Raw genomic sequence first — 22,527 nt, forward strand, 5'->3', positions numbered from 1 at the left:
ACACGTCGTATGTGTGTTGCAGCTGACCTTGCCGGCCACTAGGTGTCAGTAAAGACCGCGATTTTCCGGCCAAGCGCTTCTTCAGACACTGTTTGCAATATGTCGCTTTGTTTTGGTTGTTAGGCGAAGTACAGAAAGATATGGAAAGCTCTCGTCAAGACCTCCGATTTGAGGTGTAACTCGATAGGGTTTGCGTCAATTACGCTTTTGACTTGGCTACTGGTTAAGCAAGAAAAGCGTTTTGTGGTCATCGCGTCATCATATGAATAACATAATACCGCATTGGTGGAAGGCCCTGGTCCAGACCTTTAATTTGATACATGTCTCAATGTGCTTTGTTGTGAAAACATTTTGAACATTTTAACCTGGTCACTGGTAAACTTTGTTCCCTAAAATTCAAGGTCAATCGCCACTGGAAGAGAATCAGATCAATGGATATACCTACCTGCTACATATTTACCAAGTTTGGAGGTAATCGGAAAAAAATAGAGGAATTTTCTTTTTGCGTGTGTGCGTTTTACATATATGCTTTGATGTACGACAATGTCCAAAATGATAGAATTAAAGTGGTGATTGGCGTATGTCGAGTGTTTCCAAGCAGTGGCAAGGGTCTAGGATGTACCGCTGCGATCGGTCGGCACGGCGTCTTCAATCACGGCGGCGGCCGCCAGCGTTGTGATCGATACGTTGTGAAGCGTCATAACTCACAGCTGGCTGTGGGGGCCCTCCAGCTCCTGAAAATCAATCCAGTCGCTCTTTGCGCTCACAACAAACCGAGCGCTTGCGGCGCTCCGGCTGCTGAGCTACGTCACAGGATGACAGGTATCTTTTTTTTTTTTTTTTTTTTTTTTTAATCATCTGCAATTTGACCCCTCTCACGCACTTTAAACACATTTAAACATGTTAAAATGCAATCTTAGTAAGTGAAAGTGAAGTGGCGAGTGAAAGTCGGGCGGACGTTTAAAATTAGCGGCAGACCGGGTACAATTCAAAGTAGTGTTTCACCGTCATCTTGTGGCGTCTCAGGGCCAAGGAACCATGTTAAAGTGAGTCGAGGAGCTCAATAAGTAACCAACTCATTGACTACTAACCGACTGACTGATTAAGACGAAAACTCCCTGACTGACAAGCTGACTCGGTGACTCATGGCTGCTTGACCAAGTCCCTGACTAACTGAATAAATAAGAATGTTGTCAGTGTTTGTGTCGAATGACATGACCACACCACATGCGACTGTCTATAATTCCAACGATTTAGTGGACAAATGCTTGCCTTGCACTTGCCACTTTAACGAGGAAATCCATTGACGGCATGCAGCAATGCATGCTGGGAACGCTGCCGCAGATTGCCTCTCCATCACATGTCAGGGGACGGATCCCTGGGGAGCGCCGTCACCAGTCACACAGGCTGCAAAGAGACGGATGATGGACATGAGGAACTACTGAACCTTATTTATTTATTTATAGAGCTCTGGAGCAGGGCACGAATGTCGTTTGCCGTCATGATCAATAAATAACTTCAAGGACACAACTGACTGAAAAACTAGTCGAGGACTTACCCACTGACTGACTTCACTGACTAACCAACCAAACGACCGGCTGACCCACTAAGATAATGACTTCTTGACCACCGACTAACTCACTGACTAATCACCTAACACACTAACTGAGTTAGTAGTGACCGACTGATTGACTAACGAACCGGCTGAGTGACTTTCTGACAGTCTAACCTCGCCGACTCAACGATATGATGACGTAATAAACATGATCCCACGATTCTAATTCAACCAAATGTTAACGTACGTTCGTACATCCTCTTTCTATTAACTAACCAACCAATGGATCGTTGTTTTCAACGCCAAAGGGATGCTTGATTTACGGAAAGGCGATCAATAATCAATCAAGGGTGGAAAGCTCCTCCTTCCTCGATAATTGCTGTTCCCAGAGGAAATCATATCAAGTCAAAAACAATAACAACTGCAAGACTTGTCCCCACTAATCCCGTCAGTACGCAAGTCTCAGGTGATTTGCCACTGAGAGAACACTGAGCTAAGATAAACTGAGTACGCCTGCAGTTGTTCTCCAGGGATTGTTGAAAAGGGCGAAGGAGAAAGCGATGAAGATCTGATAATTGGGAGTCGCCGCTCTACTTTCAGAATAAATTGAGTCTGAGGCCTCGGCCCACTTTCACCCAAAAAAAAACGAAAGAAAGAAAAGAAAAAAAACTAGGCTGAAGTGTCCAAAAAAGAAGCGACCCATTTCCTTTTTTTAAATTATTGACATTTTGGCTTGTTAGCTAGTTAGCTGGATGTCTTGTTAGCTGCTTAGTTTGATAGCTTTTGTGTGTCTTTTTAGCTTGTAGGCTACTTATCCAGTTGAGATGTTGACTGCTTAGCTTGTTAGGTTAGCTAGTTGATTGGTTAGCTAACTTGTGGTTGCCAGGTCAGTTGACTGTTTTATTGACTGGTTAGCGAGTTTTATTACTGCTTATTTTGTTAGCCAGTTAGCTGCTGAGTTTGTTATGTAGTCATGTAGCAGGTTAAGTGTTTAGCGTGTTAACTGCTTGACCAATTTGCCACTAAGCTTGTTATAGGCTATTTTAACAGTTTACTGGTTAGCTTATTAGCTTGTAGGTTGGTGGTGTTTTTACAAATGTTAGTTGGTTATTTTACTGAATGATAACTAACCGGTTTGCGAGTAGGTAATCTTTCTGTGTTCGTTGGTTATTTATCTGGTTGACTATTATCTCCTTTGTATGTTGGCTTTAGCTTGGTGGCTGATTAACTGGTTAGCGGGTTGACTGCCTAGGGTTGGGTAGTTTGTAAATTTGAAGCTTAACTGACTGGTTGGTTTGTTGGCTGGATGTCTGGATCGCTGGTTATTTTGTAAGTTGTTAGCTACTTAGCTCATTTGTTGGATACCTTTTAGTAGCAATGTGACAGACAAGTGGCCGCCATCTTTGTGGAATTTTCTAAGAATCATGAGCACTTGAAATGCATCAAATTTCTTCCACAACAAATACATTTGGGGGAAAAAAAAAGCTGACTAAAGTCCATCAGCTATTCTGGCCGCACTGCTCTTTTCAGTAATTCTTCTAACGCTCTCAGAACGTTTTGGGAACCAAAAACTGTAGGGAATGTTCAGTTGCGCTATTGACATTGAGCTTTTAGGGCAAGTGACGCCGTTTTGAAACATCATGCTCGTCCCCGCCGAACCACTCATAATTTACGCCCAATGAACTGATTTTTAACTGACTTGTCAGCCAATCGGAGAAGGGCCTCCCAGAGTAGCAGTTGTAACGAAATATCGAAAAATGTTTTTCTCTAAATCGAGGGTGTTTTTGTTTTCAAACCAGATTTTCTATAGGCAATATCACACAAAAACGGTTAACCCTGCACACAAAAATAACTCACTTTCTCCGGAACCCATCGTCCGATTTTCTCCATTCTTGGTGTGTTGTTCTAAGGTTACAGTGGCCGTTCCAAACTGACTTAACATTTTGACGGCCTATCGTTTGGTGCCGTTTGGGATGCTAGCTGGGATGGTTATGGATTTGATTGTCTAATGATCTGGTTAGCTCATTTCGTGGTCGCCTTTTTTAGCTGGAATGCTGCCTCAGTTGCAACACACACACGCTCACACACTCTCCAGCACCTGGTAATCCATCATGACAGCCTTAGTTACATAACATTTTCTATCTGCACGGGGACACCAAAATGAGCTTAACTTCTGGGTTCCTTCATCTCGAACGAGACAAAACACACGCACACACGCGCACACACACACACACACGGGGTGTGCGTGTGCTCATAATGTGTGGCGGATGTCTTCCAGAGACGTTCTGTGACGTCAGCGTGACTGCAAACAGTTGACAAAAATAATGTAAACATTTTTTTTTTAGCATGAAAACGAACGTGTTTTCTTTTTTATGAGCCAGAAGGGAAAGCGGCGTTGCTTCTCTGAACGTTGCACATGTTTATTCGTTGGCTGACGTGCTGACATTTGCGTGAGGACAGAGAAAACGTCTGCATGCTTGAAATAGAAAAATGAGCACCTGCTTCCGTCCGTCCTGTCGTCAGCTGATTGTGACACGTTGCCGTGGTTACCTTGGCGACGCCTTCTTTTCTTGGGCGATATTTCATTGTTTCTAATGGTAATATATTGGTTTTTGTGGGGGAGCAAATGCAACATATATTTGTAGCATTATTGTATCATTCTCCTATAGAAATGTATGCGACCGTACGATCGGATCAAAACTGACTTTGGATTCATACTAAATCATTCATACCTTCTTGTTTTGAAAAACTACGCGATAACAACATTTTAATGTGAATATTGAACTTTTTTTTTCTTGTGTAGCAGCGCTTGCTTTGACATCTCTAAAAATACAAATAAATCTTAAAAAGAAAAATCCCCAAATTCTCGAAAACATGCAAATGTCAAGCACAAAACAAAAGCACGTTATTCTTGTATGTAAGTCATGTATCTTATTTCTCTTTGCCATGATTGTGCCTCCAGCCAGCCGCGCCCCTCTGCCCTTCCTCTGCCTGTGATTGGCTGGCACCTCTCCTCTCCCTGCTCTCCTTCATCCCCGCCAGACTCTCCTCATCCTCTCAAGTGAGCTAACGGATCCCGGACGAGCATCCGAGCCCGGGAGGCGAGCGTCGCCGCCGTCGCCGCCGCCGCCGCCGCCGCAGCCGCAGCCGCCGCCGCCGCCGCCACCGCCATCGCCATCGCCATCGCCTCCTTGCAAAATTGCGCGTTTTGCCCGGCGCGAAGATGCGCAGCGGAGCGCCATCAGCACAGCCGCAGAAGCTCTCTTCCTAGGACGGCGTCAAATCCCACTTTGGGGAGCTGCGAGCAAGGAACAAAGCATCCTCTATGAGAGCTCTTATTCCTGCCCCTCCTCCTCCTCCTCCTCCTCCTCCTCCTCTTCTTCTTCTTCTTCTTCTTCTTCGTCGTCGTCGGTCTCCTCGTCGTCGTCGTCGTCGCGCCACCACCACCACCACCGCCGCCGCCGCCGCCGCACGCCGCCAGCATCTTGCCGGCTTGTGACTCGCCTTTCCCGGCTGGCTTGGGGGGTCTGCCGCCGCGGGGGGCAGCCGACGACCGCCGTGCAAGACGCCGCGCGCCGTACTCCGCGTGAAGAATGCCCAGCAGCCGCGCTTGGCCAAGCCGGCCGACCCGGGCCCGGGCCCGGGCGGGGGGACCACCGGGGGGGGCGGCGTCGGCGGCGGCGGCGGCGGCCTCTACATGGAGCGCTCGCAGAGCCGCATCAGCCTGTCGGCGTCCTTCGAGGCGCTCGCCATCTACTTCCCCTGCATGAACTCCTTCGACGAGGACGACGGAGGTACGTGCACCCGTGTACCCGCGTGCGTCAGCCTACGTCGCGGCTGACCATTTTCCATATCATTCCTTTGAGAACGGAAAGAAAGACCCGTGCAAAAAATGTTTCTTCCAACTCTGCCATTTGTCTAAAATGCCGCCATGGTTATCTTGTTTGTATAAACGACTCTCACACTGAACAGCCGAGCTTGAGGTCCTATCCACAAAAAGTTGATGGTTGAAAATTTGAGGCCAGATAACGGTTAAGACAAGTAACACACGCAATATTTTTTGCCAGTCCAATGCAAATCGGAACAAGACGTCGTCAACATGTAAGGGAAAAATCATAAATAATGGTAACGACTTCAATTTCGTTGCTATACACCTCGTTGGCCTAGCAAATGGTGGCGACTCAAATACGTTTCTTGCATATAACGAAAGACAAAAGTGTGTAACGGCACAGACGCAAACCGCTTCGTAGCAACCAAGTAAGTGGCACAATTTCCAAGTTTTGACCTTCAAACTTGGGCACGAGTGCATCAGTGTGCTGAAACACTCATTAAAACCATTACACTTGCGTTTTTTGACATTCATAATAACATAATTAAAAAAAAAAAAGAGATCCGTTCACGGGTCCAATCAATTTAAAAAAAACTTCTTTATACAGTAGAGTCCTCCACTGCTATTTGTGGCCCAGCCAACGTTCACATAGAATTGATGCCCATTTAAATGCATTGGGAAAAAATTATAATTAAACCTTCAACATTTGTCGGGGGGGTTGGCGGGTTGCTACCTGCCATCCTCGCTCACACTAACTGGCAACCAGTTAGAGCCTGTCTCTTTGTCACCAAAACGAAGAAGCCGAGGAAAAAGCGAAAAAAACGTGCCGAGTGATCCTTTGATGTTCATCGAACACGCCCACGCAAGCGCACACGCGCGCACGCAACGCATGATGATGTCATGTATTTGGACGGCGTCCGCCATCGTTGGAGGTCATCGAATGGACGCCGTGTGCTTTCTCTCTTCCGGCCACAGGAAAACGTCTCACGCGCAACGCCTTGTCGTGTATTTTGATTCGGCGCCGGCGTACGTCCGGCGAGCAAGACTGGATTCATGCTGATGGAAATGAACGTCTCTGACGCAGCCATTTTGCTTCGGTCCCGATTTTGTTCCGCTCGCATGCTGATGTCCCAAAAATGCCACGCGCCTCTTATAGGGAGCGGTATGAATATTCAAACGATCTTATTCCAGATGCATTGGTTACACCCGGAACACCTTAGCCTTTTGTTCTCCTTTCAAAACCTTGACGGGGGGGAGCAGCAAAGTCAAGGGAATGATCTGATGACAACACGAGAAGAGATTTACAGTAGTCATTTGAATATCTGCTAGCTAACGAGTCTTTGTGAGACCTTCGCTTTGAAGATTCAACACATCCCCGGGCCCTGCCGGAGCCTTCGGGCATTACAATCTGATCCTACTCCCTTCATAGTTAAGTGAAGAGAACTATAATTCAAATATACTTTAGGATCAAAGCATGTGGTCACTTTTAGCATTTAGCGTGTGTGTGTCTCTCTTTCTCTCTGTCTGTCTATCTGTGGCTTCAAAGTTAATGTCCATGTGTCCAGAGGAGTACAAACCATCAGGGAACTCATTAGCGGCACATGCTAATTGTCCACACTTTGATTTGATCTGCAAGACAGTTTGTTTTGCTGCTGTTTTGGTTAGCAGCAGCAGCAGCAGCGTTCCATTGTGGCTTGGTCCTTACCTGGCCAATGGGAGGACTAATTGTGGCTGAAGTTGCTGTCGCGGGCGGGGAACTTGTTGTATCAAACATGCGCACAGTTTGAACTGGCGTGACACACTGTTTATTACCGGCCATCTTGTTTCAAAAGTGTCCTTTTGAGAGGACGCACCTGGTCCAGCCCAACGTGCTTCATCATCCCTTCTCCTCTTCCTCCTCTTCCTCCTCCCAGTGGAGCAGACCTCCTTTCCTGGCACGCCATTTTTCACTTCTGACTGTTTTGGGTCACCAACCCCCCCCCCCCCCCCCCCACCTCCCCCCCACACACACACTTCCATCCCTGCTGCTAAGTCACAAACTGAACATGGGACCCCATTTCTTTTTTTTGTTGCAATATCTGCTGTATGTGCCTCCACAATCTGCACATGCAACTCAATGTGCTACAATTCATTTTGTTCAAGTGTGCTTGTTTGCGCGCGTGTGTGTTCGTGTGTGTGTGTTGGAGTGTGCATGTGAGTCAGTGTGAGCTGAGTATGCCCGAGTTTGAGTGCGTTTTAAGACACACAGAAAGTGTGTGTCAAAGTCAGAGTGAGTGTGACTTTGTTTGAGTCAGACTCTGCGTGTCCCATTTTTTCATGTGTCCGAGCCATAAGAAGGAGAGACTGGTGTCCTAAAAACAAGGTCACATACACTTCTTCACAGCCAGACTACACACACACACACACACACGTGTGTACGCACACAGGACATTTTGCTTGCTCCCCTAATGTTGTTGTGTTTTGATTTTTGGCGGTGTCTACAAGATGAAATGTTGCCGCGTTATCATGTTTTAGTGCGTTTCCTGTTTGTGCGTGTTTTGCTTTTTCATCCGTTTTGGGTCAACTTTGACTGGAAATATGATGAAAAAAAAAAAATAATAAAGAATGTTTTTCAAGGGCAGCCGCTCAAACAAGATTTTAAAACCCTCGAATATTCCGTGTGTGTGTGTGTGCGTGTGCTTGCGCTTGTGCTGGTGCGTGCCTGTAGTGGACACCGATGGCCGTAAGCTGAAGGGCGCCATCCAGAGGAGCACGGAAACGGGTCTGGCGGTGGAGATGCCGAGCCGGCCGCCGCGCCAGGCCAGCCACGAGTCCATCGAGGACAGCATGAACAGTTACGGCTCGGAGGGCAAGTGAGTACGCCGCCTTTGCGGCAATTTTGGGCGGCGCACGCCTGGTAACGTGGCAAAGAAGTGACTTTCATAAGGGCTCACGGAGAATGCTCCGCCCTCTCCGTGCTGATACCTATAAGCTCCGCCCCTGGCGTTCACAATGTTGAGTTGAAAGCAATTGTTGCATGCGGATACGTCGCCGGTCTTATTTGGGGATTTTGTTGTTTTTTTTTGTTTTGTTTTTTTTCGCATTGACTCTGAAACCATTTGTATTTTTTCAATCAACACCTGTCTCCGTCAGCGTTTTGTGTGCGAGCATTTGTCCATTTTGCGGGACAGGTAGGTGGCGTCCCGCTCCTGTTCCGGCTTTGAGGTCATGAAAATGAACATCCGTATCATTCTGTTTTGCGTGAGAAATTCTCCGTGCCCTTCTACAATATCACTGGATCTTTTTTTTGTAAAATAACGTCCCACCATGCACATGTTATGATCGGTGTCATGAAATTGAACACCCGTATGGTTCAGTGTTGTGTGCGGATACATTTCAAGTCTTTTATGATGACTGCAATTTGTCCGTTTTGCTGGACTTCTTTTGGATAAGATTCTACACAGGCTTACGTTACGGCTCCAATAGTTCAGCCTCACTTTTTTGGCACTGATTACAAATGTACCATCATCATCATCATCATCTTCATCATCCTCCCAATCTCTAGAGAGGTAGTGTTCACCGGAGGCTTATGACGTCATGGGCAAGTACACAAATGTAGTACTACACACACACGCACACACACACGCACATGCGGGTTCTTGCCAACCTGGCTATGAAATCCTGCAGTTATATAAGGGGGGGGGGGCTTTAAAATCTCACTTGGGGGAGGGGGTGGTTTGTGTGCAAAATCAGCAGAGGATGATTGCATCGCACGCACACACGCTCAGTTTGTGTTTCTATTTATGACTAAGGCGGTTTTGGCTCCAAAAGTGCAGCAAAATATCAAAGGGCCACAGGAGACACAGGTGGGCGGCACCCAAGGGAAGGCTGGCAGCTGATTGGCTAATGGGGGATGCCAAGAGCCCGCGACAGGCAATGCCGTTGGAAGCAATTGCAACCCGACCAAGTGACTTTCCCGCGTGGGAGAAGTCGGGATCCATTTTGCGACACTTGCTTGCTGTCAAACGATGTCAAAAAGTAGCAATTGCAATGAAAATGTTCACTCTTTAAACACATTTTGTCTTCACGTGACTTTTTCCCCCAAAGAAACCTTTCAAATATTTCTTCAACAGAAACACATCATTAGTTCTTGGGGCAAAAATATTCTTGTGCGTTTATAACTTCGTTTTTAACCCAAAAATTTACTTTTACTTTTTTTTTTTTTTACATTTTGTTGTTTGTAATGTAGGGTATGTAATATTCTTTTTTAAAAAATAAAAAATATTGTTGTTATTGCGGTATGAATTCTCAAAATAACATCTCTTTTTCTAGAAAAAAAATGTTGTATGACTTTTTCAGAAACGTAACTTTTTTCCCCCCTCAAAGAAACATTCCATAAGATTTTTTTTGGTTCAAAGAAACAGGCCTCCCGTGAAAAACACGGGAGTATTATTTTCTCCAGAAATATTGATATTCCGTCAAAGTAACACATATTTTCCCACAAATCAAATATTAACATTCTCTCAAAGAAATGATTTTTTTTCCCCCGATTAAAAAAATATAACTATAGAGGAATACAAACATTTTTATCATCCCCGTGTCTTGCAAATGTTTGCCATTTGCCTCTTTGGAAGGCCTGCTAATAGTGAGAGTTGATTGGCTACTGACATTGGCATCGACTGCCTTTTTGTTGTCGGAGCGCACTTTGCCGATTGCACAAACTGCTGCCGGGCCGCGCAGACTGAAATGTGACGCTTGCCGATGCATTTTCATCACTTTTGTCATCACTTGGCAAAGGTTTCTTGTGTGCTGTACGTCAATCCGACGTTAAACGCAATCCAAGAGCACAATTGCTCCGCTTTTGTCATCCTGGAACGATGCTGTGGCGCAGGATGCCGCGGCGCGAGCACCACCGGGGCACGTCTCTTTGTTTCTTTGTTTGCCGCTCGACTTTTGGCGAGCGTGTGGGCGTTGCGTGACGGCCATCTTGGCCACGCCGTCTTTCACTGACCATTTTAGGCTCATGTCGGCCATTTCAAGGGTCCTTAACTATGACGCCGCTTTGACTTCGCAACATGACATTTTGGTCGGCATGCCTATCAGGAGTAGCCCCATAAAAAGTCTCCAGAAACTATGCTTGAAAAGACGGGAAGTGGAGCATTTTGTTTAGAAGTTGGCATTTTAGGCTCTCGCCGGTAGTTTCCAGGGATCCTTCAATTTATTATGACTTTTAATTCAGCCCCTGAAGCCAGTTTGTGTTAGCGACATGACATTTGATCAACATGCCACTCGTGAGTAGATCCCCAAAAAAGCCTCATAAAATCAAGCCTGACCAGGCCATATTCCGAATTGATCAATTTTGTCTAATTGTTAGCAAATTTGAAGCATGTACTAGATGGGCGACAATAAAGAGCACTAGAGTAGATTTTGGTGGGGAATAAGAATGAGTAGCAGATTACTGTGTGTGACAATACAATTCTCAATACATTTGTCCTGTTTCCAAGTCCACGACGGTGTGCACGGTTTGTTTGTTCTGCACATCTCCATTAAGCCAAGCTGATAGCTGGATATGTCACATACCATCAAATTAGCAAAAAACAAATATGCAAAGTGGATCAAGTATGACCTTGGATATGCGTGATATTGTCAGTTTTTTATTTATTTATTTATTTATTTTTTGTGTCATTTTTCTAGCATAATCCCCCGCAGCAGCGTTGTAATCTTTGTAATCTAAAACTGTATCACCCACTCACTCACTCACTCACTGGGCTAATGTTGACGGATTTATGGATTTATTGCATTATTAATATTCATCATACACACTAGAGGTAAGATCTTAAGCCCAAGACCAAGCCCTTAAAATGTCAATCATTACGTTCAGGTCGGGCCGGGCTTCTCTCTCGCTGACTTTTAAAAAATGTTTGTAAAAATGTATACTAAAGCAATGTGTGGATACTAAACTGAGGAAACTAATGTCCGCAAAACAACAGAGGTGGCCTCGTCACAACACGTGCCGTACTAAACTCTTCAAAGAACTCCTTCCTGTCCCTGTCTCTTATCCACCCGTCATTGTTCTTCTTTGTCTCTCTGCCTCTCTCTCGCTCTCTTAAAGTGCCGCGCTAGATTCTTAAGGAACTACTGCTGCTGCTGTGGTTTATGGCCCAATTTCCAACCCGTCAAAATGACGGACGGCCTTCAATTTTTCCCGTCAACTCTTGAAAAAATCTGTCAAGGATGGAAAATTGTCGGTTCATGTAACCTCTGCAGACACAGAAATGTAAAAGATGTAAATGTTTATACAGTCTTGTTTAACTTAGATTTCGTTACAAAAGACAGGCTTTAATTTGTCATCATAAATCACCCCTCCTCCTCCCGAGTCCTCACAAATAAAATATGAAATTTTGGGTTTGCTTCGGGCTCGGGCCCGCAAATCAAGTTAATTGGTCGGGCTCGGGCTGGGTCGGGCTTTAATACCCGCGCTCCTGGGTCGGGTCGGCCTGGATTTTATAGGCCAGATCTTACCTCTAATACACACCCACACATACAGTATATATAGATATAGATATATAAATATGGATATAGATATACAGGTGGCTATAGATATAGATACGTACACACACTGTATGATGTGATTCGAGCTGACTGGTGTTTTTCTACTAAACGAGCGCACTCGACAAATGTAAAATGTTAAAAGCATAGCGTAAACGACTAATCTTGGCTAAGTGATTTTGTTGCACAGACTGTAAATTATTCACTAACGACTGCCAAGATGCTCGGCACTTAATTAAAACGTCTGCCCAATTGCCGCTTCTTCCTTTTCCCCCGCCAGAATCTTCTCGTAAATATCCTGAAAACATTTGCCGACGTCGTGCGGCCGAACGTCCAGAAATATCTGACTTTGTGTTTTTTTTTTTGGTTTCGGTAGCCTCAACTACAGCGGCATGTGCCTGGCCTCCGATGCCCAGTTCAGCGACTTCCTGGACGGGATGGGACCAGCCCAGTTTGTCGGCCGGCAGACCTTGGCCATGACATCTATGGGTGAGCGGGACCATTAGCATGTAGCATGTTAGCGTTTTGTCTGGCAACAGAGCAGCCGGTGGGCTCATTCATTTGCATTAACGAATGCGAACCGCAACCCAGAGACGCTCCGCAATGCTGTTGCCGTGTACGGTAATGTTGCGGAGCCCAAGCCCCGATCCTAATCCTGAGCCGCCGATCCGAACCTTAAGCCCCGCCCGTCACTCCTGCAATCGCCAATCGGGGGCGTCGGTCCCATCCACACGCTCTCACGTTAGTCATCCAGCGTGAGGACGTCCTGTAAGTGGGTCACTTTCCCCCCCTGGCAAAGACTTGGCGTCATCCTTGGCTGAGCAACACCGACAGAACCAGGTCCAGTCCAATTTGATGTAACCGCCACATGGCCCAGAATAGCCAGCCTGGTGTGTGTCTGAAAGCGTAAATAGAGCACAGGAGGCAATAGTGCCCATATTCTCGCCTTAAGATACTCACTCACCGGTGTGAAAAAAAGACTCTGGTCAAAGTAGAAGCACAGTGTTAGGGACCCTCACCAACAACCTCGACAATCTTTACACTTTCCATATTACACTTGAAACCTTATTCCCTCACTTGAACCCACTAATACTAACGCCCACTAAAGTCAATACGAATCCTTAAGGGCCACACACACCCAAACAAATCTTTTGTGTTAAAAGTCAGCCAGGCCACATGTGAGAATGTGAAAGAAAAATACAAACGGAAATAAAATGTCCATTTTTGACATGAATGCAAATAAATACTTCACTAAAACATTTCTATTTCAATATAAAAAAGAGAACGAGAAAGAAAGAACCATATTAAAGGAGGACATATATGTTGGGGCTTCACTCGTGTAAACACTCCGAACTCTGAAGTGGTCCCATGTGACGATCCGCCATGTACCAACATGCTCTTGCCACTGCGTCAACGCACTGACTGACCGATTGTGACGGATTGCATGCAGGTGATGTGGAGATCGGCCTAATGGAGAGGAACGGTGGTCTGGAGGTGGAGGTGGTCCAGGCCAGAGGACTCACCATGAAAATGGGCTCCAAGGGGCCTCCCGGTAATTCCCTGGCCACAACACAGACAACCAGAGTGGACGCAGGTTGAATTGTGTAACAAGAAACGACTAAATCTGTGCGCTTGCGTAATGCGGAATGCTGCGGTGTTGCATAAGAACAAAGCAGACCAGGCCACAAAGGATGAACGCCAACAAAAAAATCAAAAGGCAAAAGGCCAAAAAAAAAAAAAAAAAAAAAACAGGAGACAAAGCCACTTTCACTTTCCTGTCAGTTTTCTTGCCGGATTTGAAGGATGTCTGTGTGAAAATAACAGCAGGCAAAACTGCTGTTAGCATTAATAGTAGGCTAATCTGCTAGCGCCACCTGTGGTTGTGTAAGATAAAAAAAAAAAAAAAGTACAGCATATACATTCATACACAGATACATACACAATGACAACTATAACATACAATATCAATTTAAAATTAAAAAAAAAAAATCTGTCAAAAACATGAGAGCATAGGTGTTCCATTGACAGATTTATACATCCAAATAATACGGGGGTGTCCAAACGTCTTGCAAAGAGAGCCAGATTTGGTGAGGTGAAAATGTGGGCGGCCCACCATTCAGATTTCAGTTGCTTTCATTTTTCCTCGGAATTCGTTACCAGTCACCTTTTCGTAGTTTGCATGTTTCGTCTGTCAGTGACTCTTGATATTGAATTCCGCGATAACACTCACAGTCTCTTAGCAAACTAGGCAGAGACAATTTTATTTCAGTGAAATAAAAAACGCTGACACCAAACATGAATTTGAGAGTTGTGTTTTTGGAGAGGCAGGGCGAATATAAATATTTTTGTACATGTGTATTTTCTACTGTGGTCAACAGTAGCGACTGGCCACGCATGATTCATTTTATGCCAGAGGGTGCGGGCTGGTGGAAATGTGAACACGGGCCCCGGGACGGACTTTGGACATGTCTGAAATAAATAAAAAAAAAAATCTATAATAGATAAAAACAAAACTTTTTTTTTTCTTTTTTCTTAAATGACTTATCCCTTAATGGTTATCTGTTGTTGTTGTTGTCGTCACATATTGCGGTTAAAGGTTTACATTTTTTTTTTTTTTTTGGTCAAATGAAGCCCTAATGACGTGATGCTGTGTTGCTCTCCGTCGGTTCGTCTAGCGGCCTACATCAAAGTCTACCTGCTGGAGAACGGCGCCTGTGTGGCCAAGAAGAAAACCAAGTCCGCCAGGAAGTCTCTGGACCCTCTTTACAACCAAGTGCTGGTCTTCTCTGAGAGCCCTCAGGGGAAGGTGGTTCAGGTACGCCAAACACAAAGTTCACGCGCTTACTTCACCAACGTCGTATATCGAAGTGCTCGGATGTGTTGCGATTCATTCATTTCCTGTTGTGTTCAACTTTGCTGCCAAGCTCCGCCCCCACACAATGATGACCAATCTAACCTTTTGCAATTTGGCGTCATCCATCCGTCTAATCTAAGGGTGTCAAAGTAACAATCTCCAAAAAGTGTGTCTTTCAAGAAAATGTCTCAAATCTGCCCAAATGTTTGCTTAAAACCAAAATGGATGACTTCCGGATGTTTTGTTTTCTTCTTCTTAACACTTTTTTGTGGCTCTATTAGTGAGAAAAATGTCTTCCCAATTTCAAGTTTCCAAATATAACTGGCTTCAAGGGTTGAAGTGTTCCCCCCTCCCCCCAAAAGGTTCCTCTTCAAAAGGCCAATGTAATCCCAAATGTCCGCTTAGAGCCAAAGTGGCAGGCTTCATGTGTCTTTTCAGGCATTGGCTGCTTGAGACTTTTTTGTGGGTCTACTCGTGATAAATTTCCGATTTTTGTCAAATTAAATGGACTTCAGAGGCTGAATTTTCCCCAAATTTTGAGGACGCTTGGAAACTGTTAGCAAGAGCCTAAAATGTCTGCTTCAAACCACGATGGCATCTTTTCAAGCACTATTTTGTAGGTCTACTCGTGATTTGGCACGTCTACCAAATTGGCAAAGTTAAACTGGCTTCAGGGGCTGGATTTTCAAAAGAAAATTGAAGAAGCTCTGGCAACTGCCAACAAGAGCCTAAAATGTCCGCTTCGAACCAAAATGGCAGACTTCCTTCAGGCCTGGCTTCAAGAGACATTTTTGTGGGTCTACGTATGATAAACGTGTCTGCCAAATTTCATATTGACAAGATACACTGGCTTCAGGGGCTGGATTTTGAAAAACGAATGAAGACCGGACAACAAGAGACAACAACACTTTCATTTCATTTTTGTTGTGGTTCTTGTGGCTCCGTGCAGCTGATCGTTTGGGGCAACTACGGGCGCATGGAGCGCAAGTGCTTCATGGGGGTGGCCCGCATCCTATTGGAGGAACTGGACCTGAGCAGCATGGTGATTGGCTGGTACAAGCTGTTCCCTACCTCGTCCATGGTGGAGCCCACCAGCGCGCCCCTCATGCGCCACTCGTCACAGATGTCACTGGAGAGCGCCGTGGGGCCCTGCTGCGAGCGCCCCTGAGACCTCTGCGGTCTCATACATTCGGGACAGGGGCCGTCAGAACCAGACTTTGGACTCTCCGCGGGTTCCCGTCCTCTCTTTTGGGACCACTCCGATGAGGATGCTGCCTCCTGTTTGGACCAACTCGACGCTGCAGGCTCAGCATCCGTCAAGCGCTCTCTCACATCGTCTCCTTCTTCCGCAGTGTCGTCTTCGTCTTTCTCTGTTAGCTCCAGCGTTCTCAAACATTTTGGGTCCAGGGGAGAACATTTTCCAAGGACCTTCATTAACATCCAACCAGTTAAATGTAACTACCACACGCAGCCCTAAATGCAGTAGGAATCCAAAAGTTGGCCATTTTCAAGAAATAAGTTGTAACGGTACAATAACAAATTATCATTCGCTGAAGCAAAAAGCTAATTCACACACAGAATACAATTTGTAAAACAAAACAAACAAAAAAAAAAATCATGAGCCAAAAATGATAAAACTGTTAAATGCTATTGAAATTTTGCCGGTGTTAAGGAAAAACTCTTACTGTTATGATTTTTCTTTTAAAAAAGTTGTAATCTTTCCAAGAACAAAGACATATCTTGTTGGGATAAACACTTGAAATCGTATAAATATAAAGTCGTGTTGTTCCAAAATGAAGTTGTAATATTAAACAGCTTCAAGGTTAATTGAGGGAAAGTTGTACTTTAACACGTGAATTTAAAAAATGCAACTTAATTTATGTAATTTTACACCATCTGGAAAGAACGCCTGTATTCTCTAAAAGTATAGGACTATAATCTAAAAAAAAAATGTGCCTTTTGTTTAACAAAAAGTGACTTCATTCCTGTAAAAATGCGCCTTCTGTTCTAGAAAACAACAACAACTTTACGAATGCAGGGATGTCACATGTATGTGAAGATATTTCACAATCATATCAGCGCTTTGAATTGGCCCAAAGTTGTGAAAATTCCGAAAATGCCACGGACCCCAGTTTGAAAACCTCGTTTGCTTTTTATTCATGGGAGCCGCTTGTTACCCGCATTTTAACATGATCACCGCGAGCGACGACATTTTGGACTGTTTTTCGTTTACCCCGTCGCTATACAAACCAGGAAATATTTGAACATACACTTTACATTGACAATGTAGCAGAGCGCGAGCAACAGCAATGTAAAACTAGCCACAGGAATATTACACTTGAAGAGAAGATGTAGTAGCTAAAAGCAAAAAATAGACATATTTTACATTAGGAAGAAAAAGTCACAAAACTACACAAATTCATTTACAAAAAGCAAAAAAATTGCCAAAACAGGAAATAATAAAAGTAAATAAACACATTTAAGAAACAACATTTTAAAAAGCTATTTGAAAAATTTACTCATATTTTGAAAAACAAAATGAAAAGGAACTAAAAAAGAAGTAAAAGACAAAAGAAAATTAAAATTATTTGATTAAAAAAATTACAAAATGCAAAACAGATGACTAAAAACAAAGTGTACAAAAGTACACATAAAGGCATTCAAAACTCGATCTAGGGACGTGTCCGGCAAAATTAGATGTAAAAATGAATGTATATAAAGCAAAATGGTTTACAAATGTAAAATGAAAATTTACCAAAGCAATATCAAAGTTAAAAAAAAATCAAAAATAATTTAACTAAGAAAAATCCATTCATGAAATGCAGTTAATTTAAACAGGAAATAATACTAAACTAAATAAACACATTTGCAAAAGTCAAAACAAAACTAAAAAACAACTTTCAATCAAGTTTATAAAAGTCAAAGCAAAACGAACTAACAATTAAAAAATTTAAAAAAAACTTTACAAAAGTAATAAATTACAAAATTAAAAACAAACAAAAACAAGTGCGCAAAAGTATAAAACAAATTTACAAAGGTGAATTAAGTGCAAAGCAAACTTTCAGAAGTAAAAATGAATGTAAAAAAGAAAGCAAAAAACTAAATGACATCAGTAGCTAACGTTAGCTGTGCTTGTGGTATCGACGGCGTGAAATGTGCCCCCGAATATTCTTTTCATTCGTGTGTTTTGTTTTGTTTCTTGTCTGAAAGTCTTGTAGCGTAATCGTACACGTCATCATCTTGTTTTTATTTTGGCTGATCGCTAACCGTCGCTAACGTGCCAATTTTGACCAGCAAGTGTCTTTCTTCACTTCATCGCAAGGTAGCGTCACGTAAAAAGCCGCTGCGACGGCGTGGAACATTTCGTCAGTTAGCCGTTAGCTTCACATTAGCTTCACACTAGCGTAATGAGAGGAAGCGGGGTTGGGGAGGGGTTAATTTTGGGCACTTTACGATTCTTCACGTGGTGTAAATAATTACAATTGTGAGCCAAAGGATTTAGCCAGAGGACACAGGAATGCTAGCTCGTAGCGTTAGCCGCTAGCATCTGCATGCAGTCTAATGCGCAGTTAGCACGGCGAGGCTAAGCTAAGTGACAAAACACGATGTAGCATATTTGTTAGCAACATTTTTTTCCCCTTTATGATTCAAACAAGCAAAAGTTTGTAATCCCTCCAAGGATTTGATTTTAGGATTTTTTTCAAATTAAGTTTTGGCCTCAGGTTTTCCAGTAGCAGCACTGCAGGGAAATTATTATTATTATTCTTTTTTTATTATTATTATTACATTTGTACACGAAAAATCATAAGCTACATTGTGAGAAGCAATAAAATCCCAAAGCTGCTGTCATCAAGGCAGTTTTTGGAAGTGATTCGACGTCCATCCCCATGCTAACAAGCTAGCCTGTAGCCTGGCTTATCATCGTGCTATTAGCATATGGAATCACAGCTTTTTTTTTAACAATGCAAAAAAAAAAAGTTAAAAGAAATACAAAATAGAAGAGATGTAGATGTTATTATATAAATATTTAATATATTTAATAAAATATCTAAGGAATTTTTGTGGGTTTTTTTGTGCCAAAACATTTTCTGAGAATCCCGTTTACAGACGATTTAATATACTTTGTAATTATTATTATTATTAATCCAAAGTCACCCAATGCACGTTGTTTAGCTCTTAGTGGCTAGTGTAGCAACAACAACAGAAAAAAACATGTTTTGAAGTCATAACAAGAAAAACATTTCATGACAATAATCGTAATGGTTACCTTGGCCAAGCATAATGGAGCACGTCAACTTCCCGTTTTGATGATGTCTTCTTCTTTGATTCATTTATATTTTCCTAAAAGGGCAAAACCTTGAAAAGTTCACGCGAATGTCAAAGTCGAGGCCTTGGAGGAGGCCTGCTCTGCCGCGTTTGATTTTAGCGCTTACACGCACGGCGAACATAAGGACTAACATCAACGAAAAGGTGAAAAAACATTGAAGCATTACATTTATTGAATACACAAACCAACGATTCCTAACAAAAGTCATTTTCTTTGGACTTGTTTATGATTGTTTGGATGCACATGACCACATTTTGTGACTTGGATTGAATAAAGTACAATGGATAAAAAAATTTTAAAAAAGATCACGAAAAATGTGTTTATTCCAATGAACTGTACAATCCGCATCCTTCTCCGAGCTCGATAAATGTCCATACTGGGACTTTTGGGGTTGCAGAGGTCGGAGGTTGAATCAACCGTTAAACAAAAGCTCACGCAGGGATGAATTTCTTCAAATTCTATCCCAGCACAAAGATGTGCTTTCCGACGGCGCGGTGTCATGGTGTCCGGTGCCCCCACCGCGTGGCTCCCAGTCCGATGTCGGGCCTTTGTCTCAGTCCGTCACGGTGATGACCACGTGGTCGTCTTGCCCTTGCCACAACATCTCGCCCTCAAAGTCGAGCATCTTGTGCTTGCGGCAGCGCAGCAGGATGCCCACCACCTTGTCCGAGATCTTCACGTAGCGGTCGAAGAGGCGGCCGAAGGTGACGGCGCAGCGGCCCCGGCTGTCCTGGAAGCCCATGTCCCGGATGATCCACACCATCTCCTCCATCTCCCTGTGGATATGCCTGTGCGCACGGTCGCCCCGCTCCGCAGTCCTGGAGCCCTCTTTGGGGCGACCGTAGCCGCTGTCGCCCTTGCGCAGGCGCAGGCTCATAGCGTAGTCGTGGTCAAAGTCCTCGCTGAAGGGATTGAGTTTCTGGCCCTCCGTGTGCTCCTCGGACCACTGCTGCCAGCGATTCTTAATGTCCCCCATGCTGGCGATCTTAATCTAAAGGCGGGAAAACATGATCGGCATCATACAGCAAGATGAGGTGTCCAATCCGGGTGCGCAAAGTAAAAACCTTGCCGCAGTTTGGCTTTGGCCACAGGTGCTTCGACTCAAACGACAGGTAAGCTTATTTAAACTCCCGGTTGAGAAGAAGCTAAAGTGTGGCTAAATACCTACTGTGGCAGGGAATTTACTTTTTTTGTTTTTTTACTTTCCGCACCCGGATTCGACACCTCTGACAACAAGCTAGGCAAAACACCAAGTAGGGACAGATTTGACTTTCATCCCAACATTTGTAGGGTGAGCTATGCAATGCTACACCCACGTTGTTTTACGTCATCGGGAATTGTGTGAACCGAGATTTTCACAATTTCACAGTTTGCGGACAAAAGTCTTGAACGGAAGGTGATACAGAGTTCAATTTAACTTGTAACTCCACATTCTTAGGGGTGAGCTTTCCAAGAGTGCCACACACATTTTTGCCGTTAGTGATGTCGTAATTGGAAGTGACCGTTTTTCGGTTGTGTGTCATGTCTTTTTTTTAAGGTCCTCTTTCAAGCAGATGTCAGCGGTCACTCAAACTTGTCCACACCCTCAGCCTGTTTTTACCTCCCGCTGCACCTGAAGGTCACGCTCGAGAACACGTCGTCCTCCAGCTTTATTTACATTTGACTGTTCCAGCTCGTGTGTGTGTGTGTGTGTGTGTTTTTTTTTTTTTTTTAATGGCTGGTGGAGGCTGTGGGGGCCAGCCGGCAGCTTGGTTTGCCTTTGAAAGGACAACATGACTCGCCTGCCTGCTTGGAGTCGAGTTTCTCCAAGAGACGTCAGAGCGGCGGTGGCGTTTTGTGCAGGAATGTTTACACCCTTTCGAAGAAACTCGACATCTTTTAATACACGTGGGGAAATACGAACAAATCAATTGTGACGTTATGTTGTTGTTTTACGGTGGCGAGTTACGATGTCACCCTAGTGAAACCTTAGTCGGAATCGCCGACAGACGGCCGTTTGAAATTAGAGGCGTACCGGCCTATAGTATATACCATTTTTTAACCCCGGACAAAAAGGTGAATGACGAAAGACGGAAGGGTCCCCACGCTGGAGACGGATGATGAATAACAGATGCTCAATTTGTAGTCAAACGCCCAGCTCTGAACGTAACCACTTGGATGTAACCGCTACAACGTCATGCTAGGTTGTGCCACGATGTCGGGCTGCGATGTCAGCCAGCGACGTTACGTTAGGACGCGCGGCGACACTGAAGACTCGCAAAACCTTGACGCCATGCAACACTCTGAAATAAAGCTACGCTACAACATAATGATACGTTGTAACGTTGTAATGATACAATTTAACAGTGCGACATCATGCTACGATATCATGCTACGTTGTGCCACGACGTCAGGCTACAATGGCACCCTACTTCACGCTACGACATTGAACGTTTACGAGGCCTTGCTAATGCTGCAATGTAACATTGCAACGAAACGCTACAACATAGCGATACGACGTAATGCTACGATGTGACGCTATGACGCAACGCTACGACATAACTCTACGAGGTAATGCTACGACGTATCGTTACGACCTATCGTTGCGTCGTATCGTTGCGACGTATCGTTGCGACGTATCGTTGCGACGTATCGCTACAACACAACGCCACAAAGTATCTGATCATCTTGGCAGTACCTTGGGCCCGCCGCTGACTTTTTTACACTTAACATCCGTGGTTTCCGTCTTGGTGTCTGCGCTTTCTCCGGGCGCCACCTCATCCCCCAAGCCGCTGTCCTCCGTGTCCAGGCTGCTGCTACTGGAGCTCAGCTTCCTGTCCTGCAGCATCAACTTCCTGTCGTGGATGATGCCACCGCCGCCTCCGCCGCTTCCGCGCAGCGCCCTCAAGTGTCGCCGCCGCGTGGGCGACTCGTTACCCAGGAAGGGCTTGCTTTCCTCGGGAGCCGACTCCATCTTCCCGCGGACGGCACTGACCAGATCCCCGCCGCACTCGCTGAGTTTGGGTTGAACGGTTTTGGAGATGGAAACGCTCCGAATGGAATTGACCTCACTAGAGTCTATTTCCCTGGGTTTTGCAACTTTGACCACATGGCGGCGCTGTGCTGTGTCCTTCTGGTCCACAGAGCAGGGCATCCACCCGGTGGGAGCGGCGTCCTGCTTGTCGGCGTGCTCGCTGGCCCAACCCTGCCAACTCTTGGCCAGGCTGGCCACCATGGCGGCGCATCGGATTTTCCTCACGGCGCGTTTAAAGGCGGGGGGCTCCGTTCGGGGGCCACTCATGGTTCCAGGAGGGACGCCGCCCCAGCCCACTTGGTCCCGATCTGAGAGACCAGGCGGAGGATGTCGCAAATCTGCAACTAAGGCCCGATGATCCTTTCGGGTCAGCTTCCAGATCTTACCGGGAATGGCGGCAAGCCTTCTGGATCGTCGCTTG

General features: G+C 44.8%; 2 protein-coding genes across 2 annotated transcripts; one reads left to right on the forward strand and one right to left on the reverse strand.

The window, feature by feature from the left end:
* The first annotated feature begins 687 nt into the window (after positions 1-687).
* On the forward strand, positions 688-18,822 carry rims4 (regulating synaptic membrane exocytosis 4). Its single transcript, XM_086041706.1, has 7 exons — positions 688-822; positions 4,518-5,349; positions 8,092-8,236; positions 12,289-12,401; positions 13,363-13,464; positions 14,588-14,727; positions 15,716-18,822. Exons 2-7 carry the CDS (start codon positions 5,253-5,255, stop codon positions 15,932-15,934), a joined length of 816 nt encoding a protein of 271 aa, XP_085897832.1. The 5' UTR covers positions 688-822; positions 4,518-5,252; the 3' UTR covers positions 15,935-18,822.
* A 108-nt stretch (positions 18,823-18,930) lies between these two features.
* On the reverse strand, positions 18,931-22,527 carry abraa (actin binding Rho activating protein a). The gene is made up of 2 exons (XM_086041705.1): positions 21,771-22,527; positions 18,931-20,084 (listed from the first exon to the last, which is right to left on the reverse strand). Exons 1-2 carry the CDS (start codon positions 22,371-22,373, stop codon positions 19,647-19,649), a joined length of 1,041 nt encoding a protein of 346 aa, XP_085897831.1. The 5' UTR covers positions 22,374-22,527; the 3' UTR covers positions 18,931-19,646.

The sequence above is a fragment of the Filicampus tigris genome, chromosome 9 (assembly GCF_054856515.1).
Source record: "Filicampus tigris isolate MCC_2025a chromosome 9, RoL_Ftig_1.0, whole genome shotgun sequence".
Classification (NCBI taxonomy): Eukaryota; Metazoa; Chordata; class Actinopteri; order Syngnathiformes; family Syngnathidae; genus Filicampus; species Filicampus tigris.

Bases quoted from the DNA above. Each gene is read 5' to 3' on its own strand.
- rims4 (XM_086041706.1), top strand. From the start codon at position 5,253: ATGGAGCGCTCGCAGAGCCGCATCAGCCTGTCGGCGTCCTTCGAGGCG. The intron at 8,237-12,288 runs GTGAGTACGCCG...TGGTTTCGGTAG, and splicing joins AGTTACGGCTCGGAGGGCAA to CCTCAACTACAGCGGCATGT. The intron at 13,465-14,587 runs GTAATTCCCTGG...CGGTTCGTCTAG, and splicing joins GGGCTCCAAGGGGCCTCCCG to CGGCCTACATCAAAGTCTAC.
- abraa (XM_086041705.1), bottom strand. From the start codon at position 22,373: ATGAGTGGCCCCCGAACGGAGCCCCCCGCCTTTAAACGCGCCGTGAGG. The intron at 20,085-21,770 runs GTACTGCCAAGA...TCCCGCCTTTAG, and splicing joins AAGTCAGCGGCGGGCCCAAG to ATTAAGATCGCCAGCATGGG.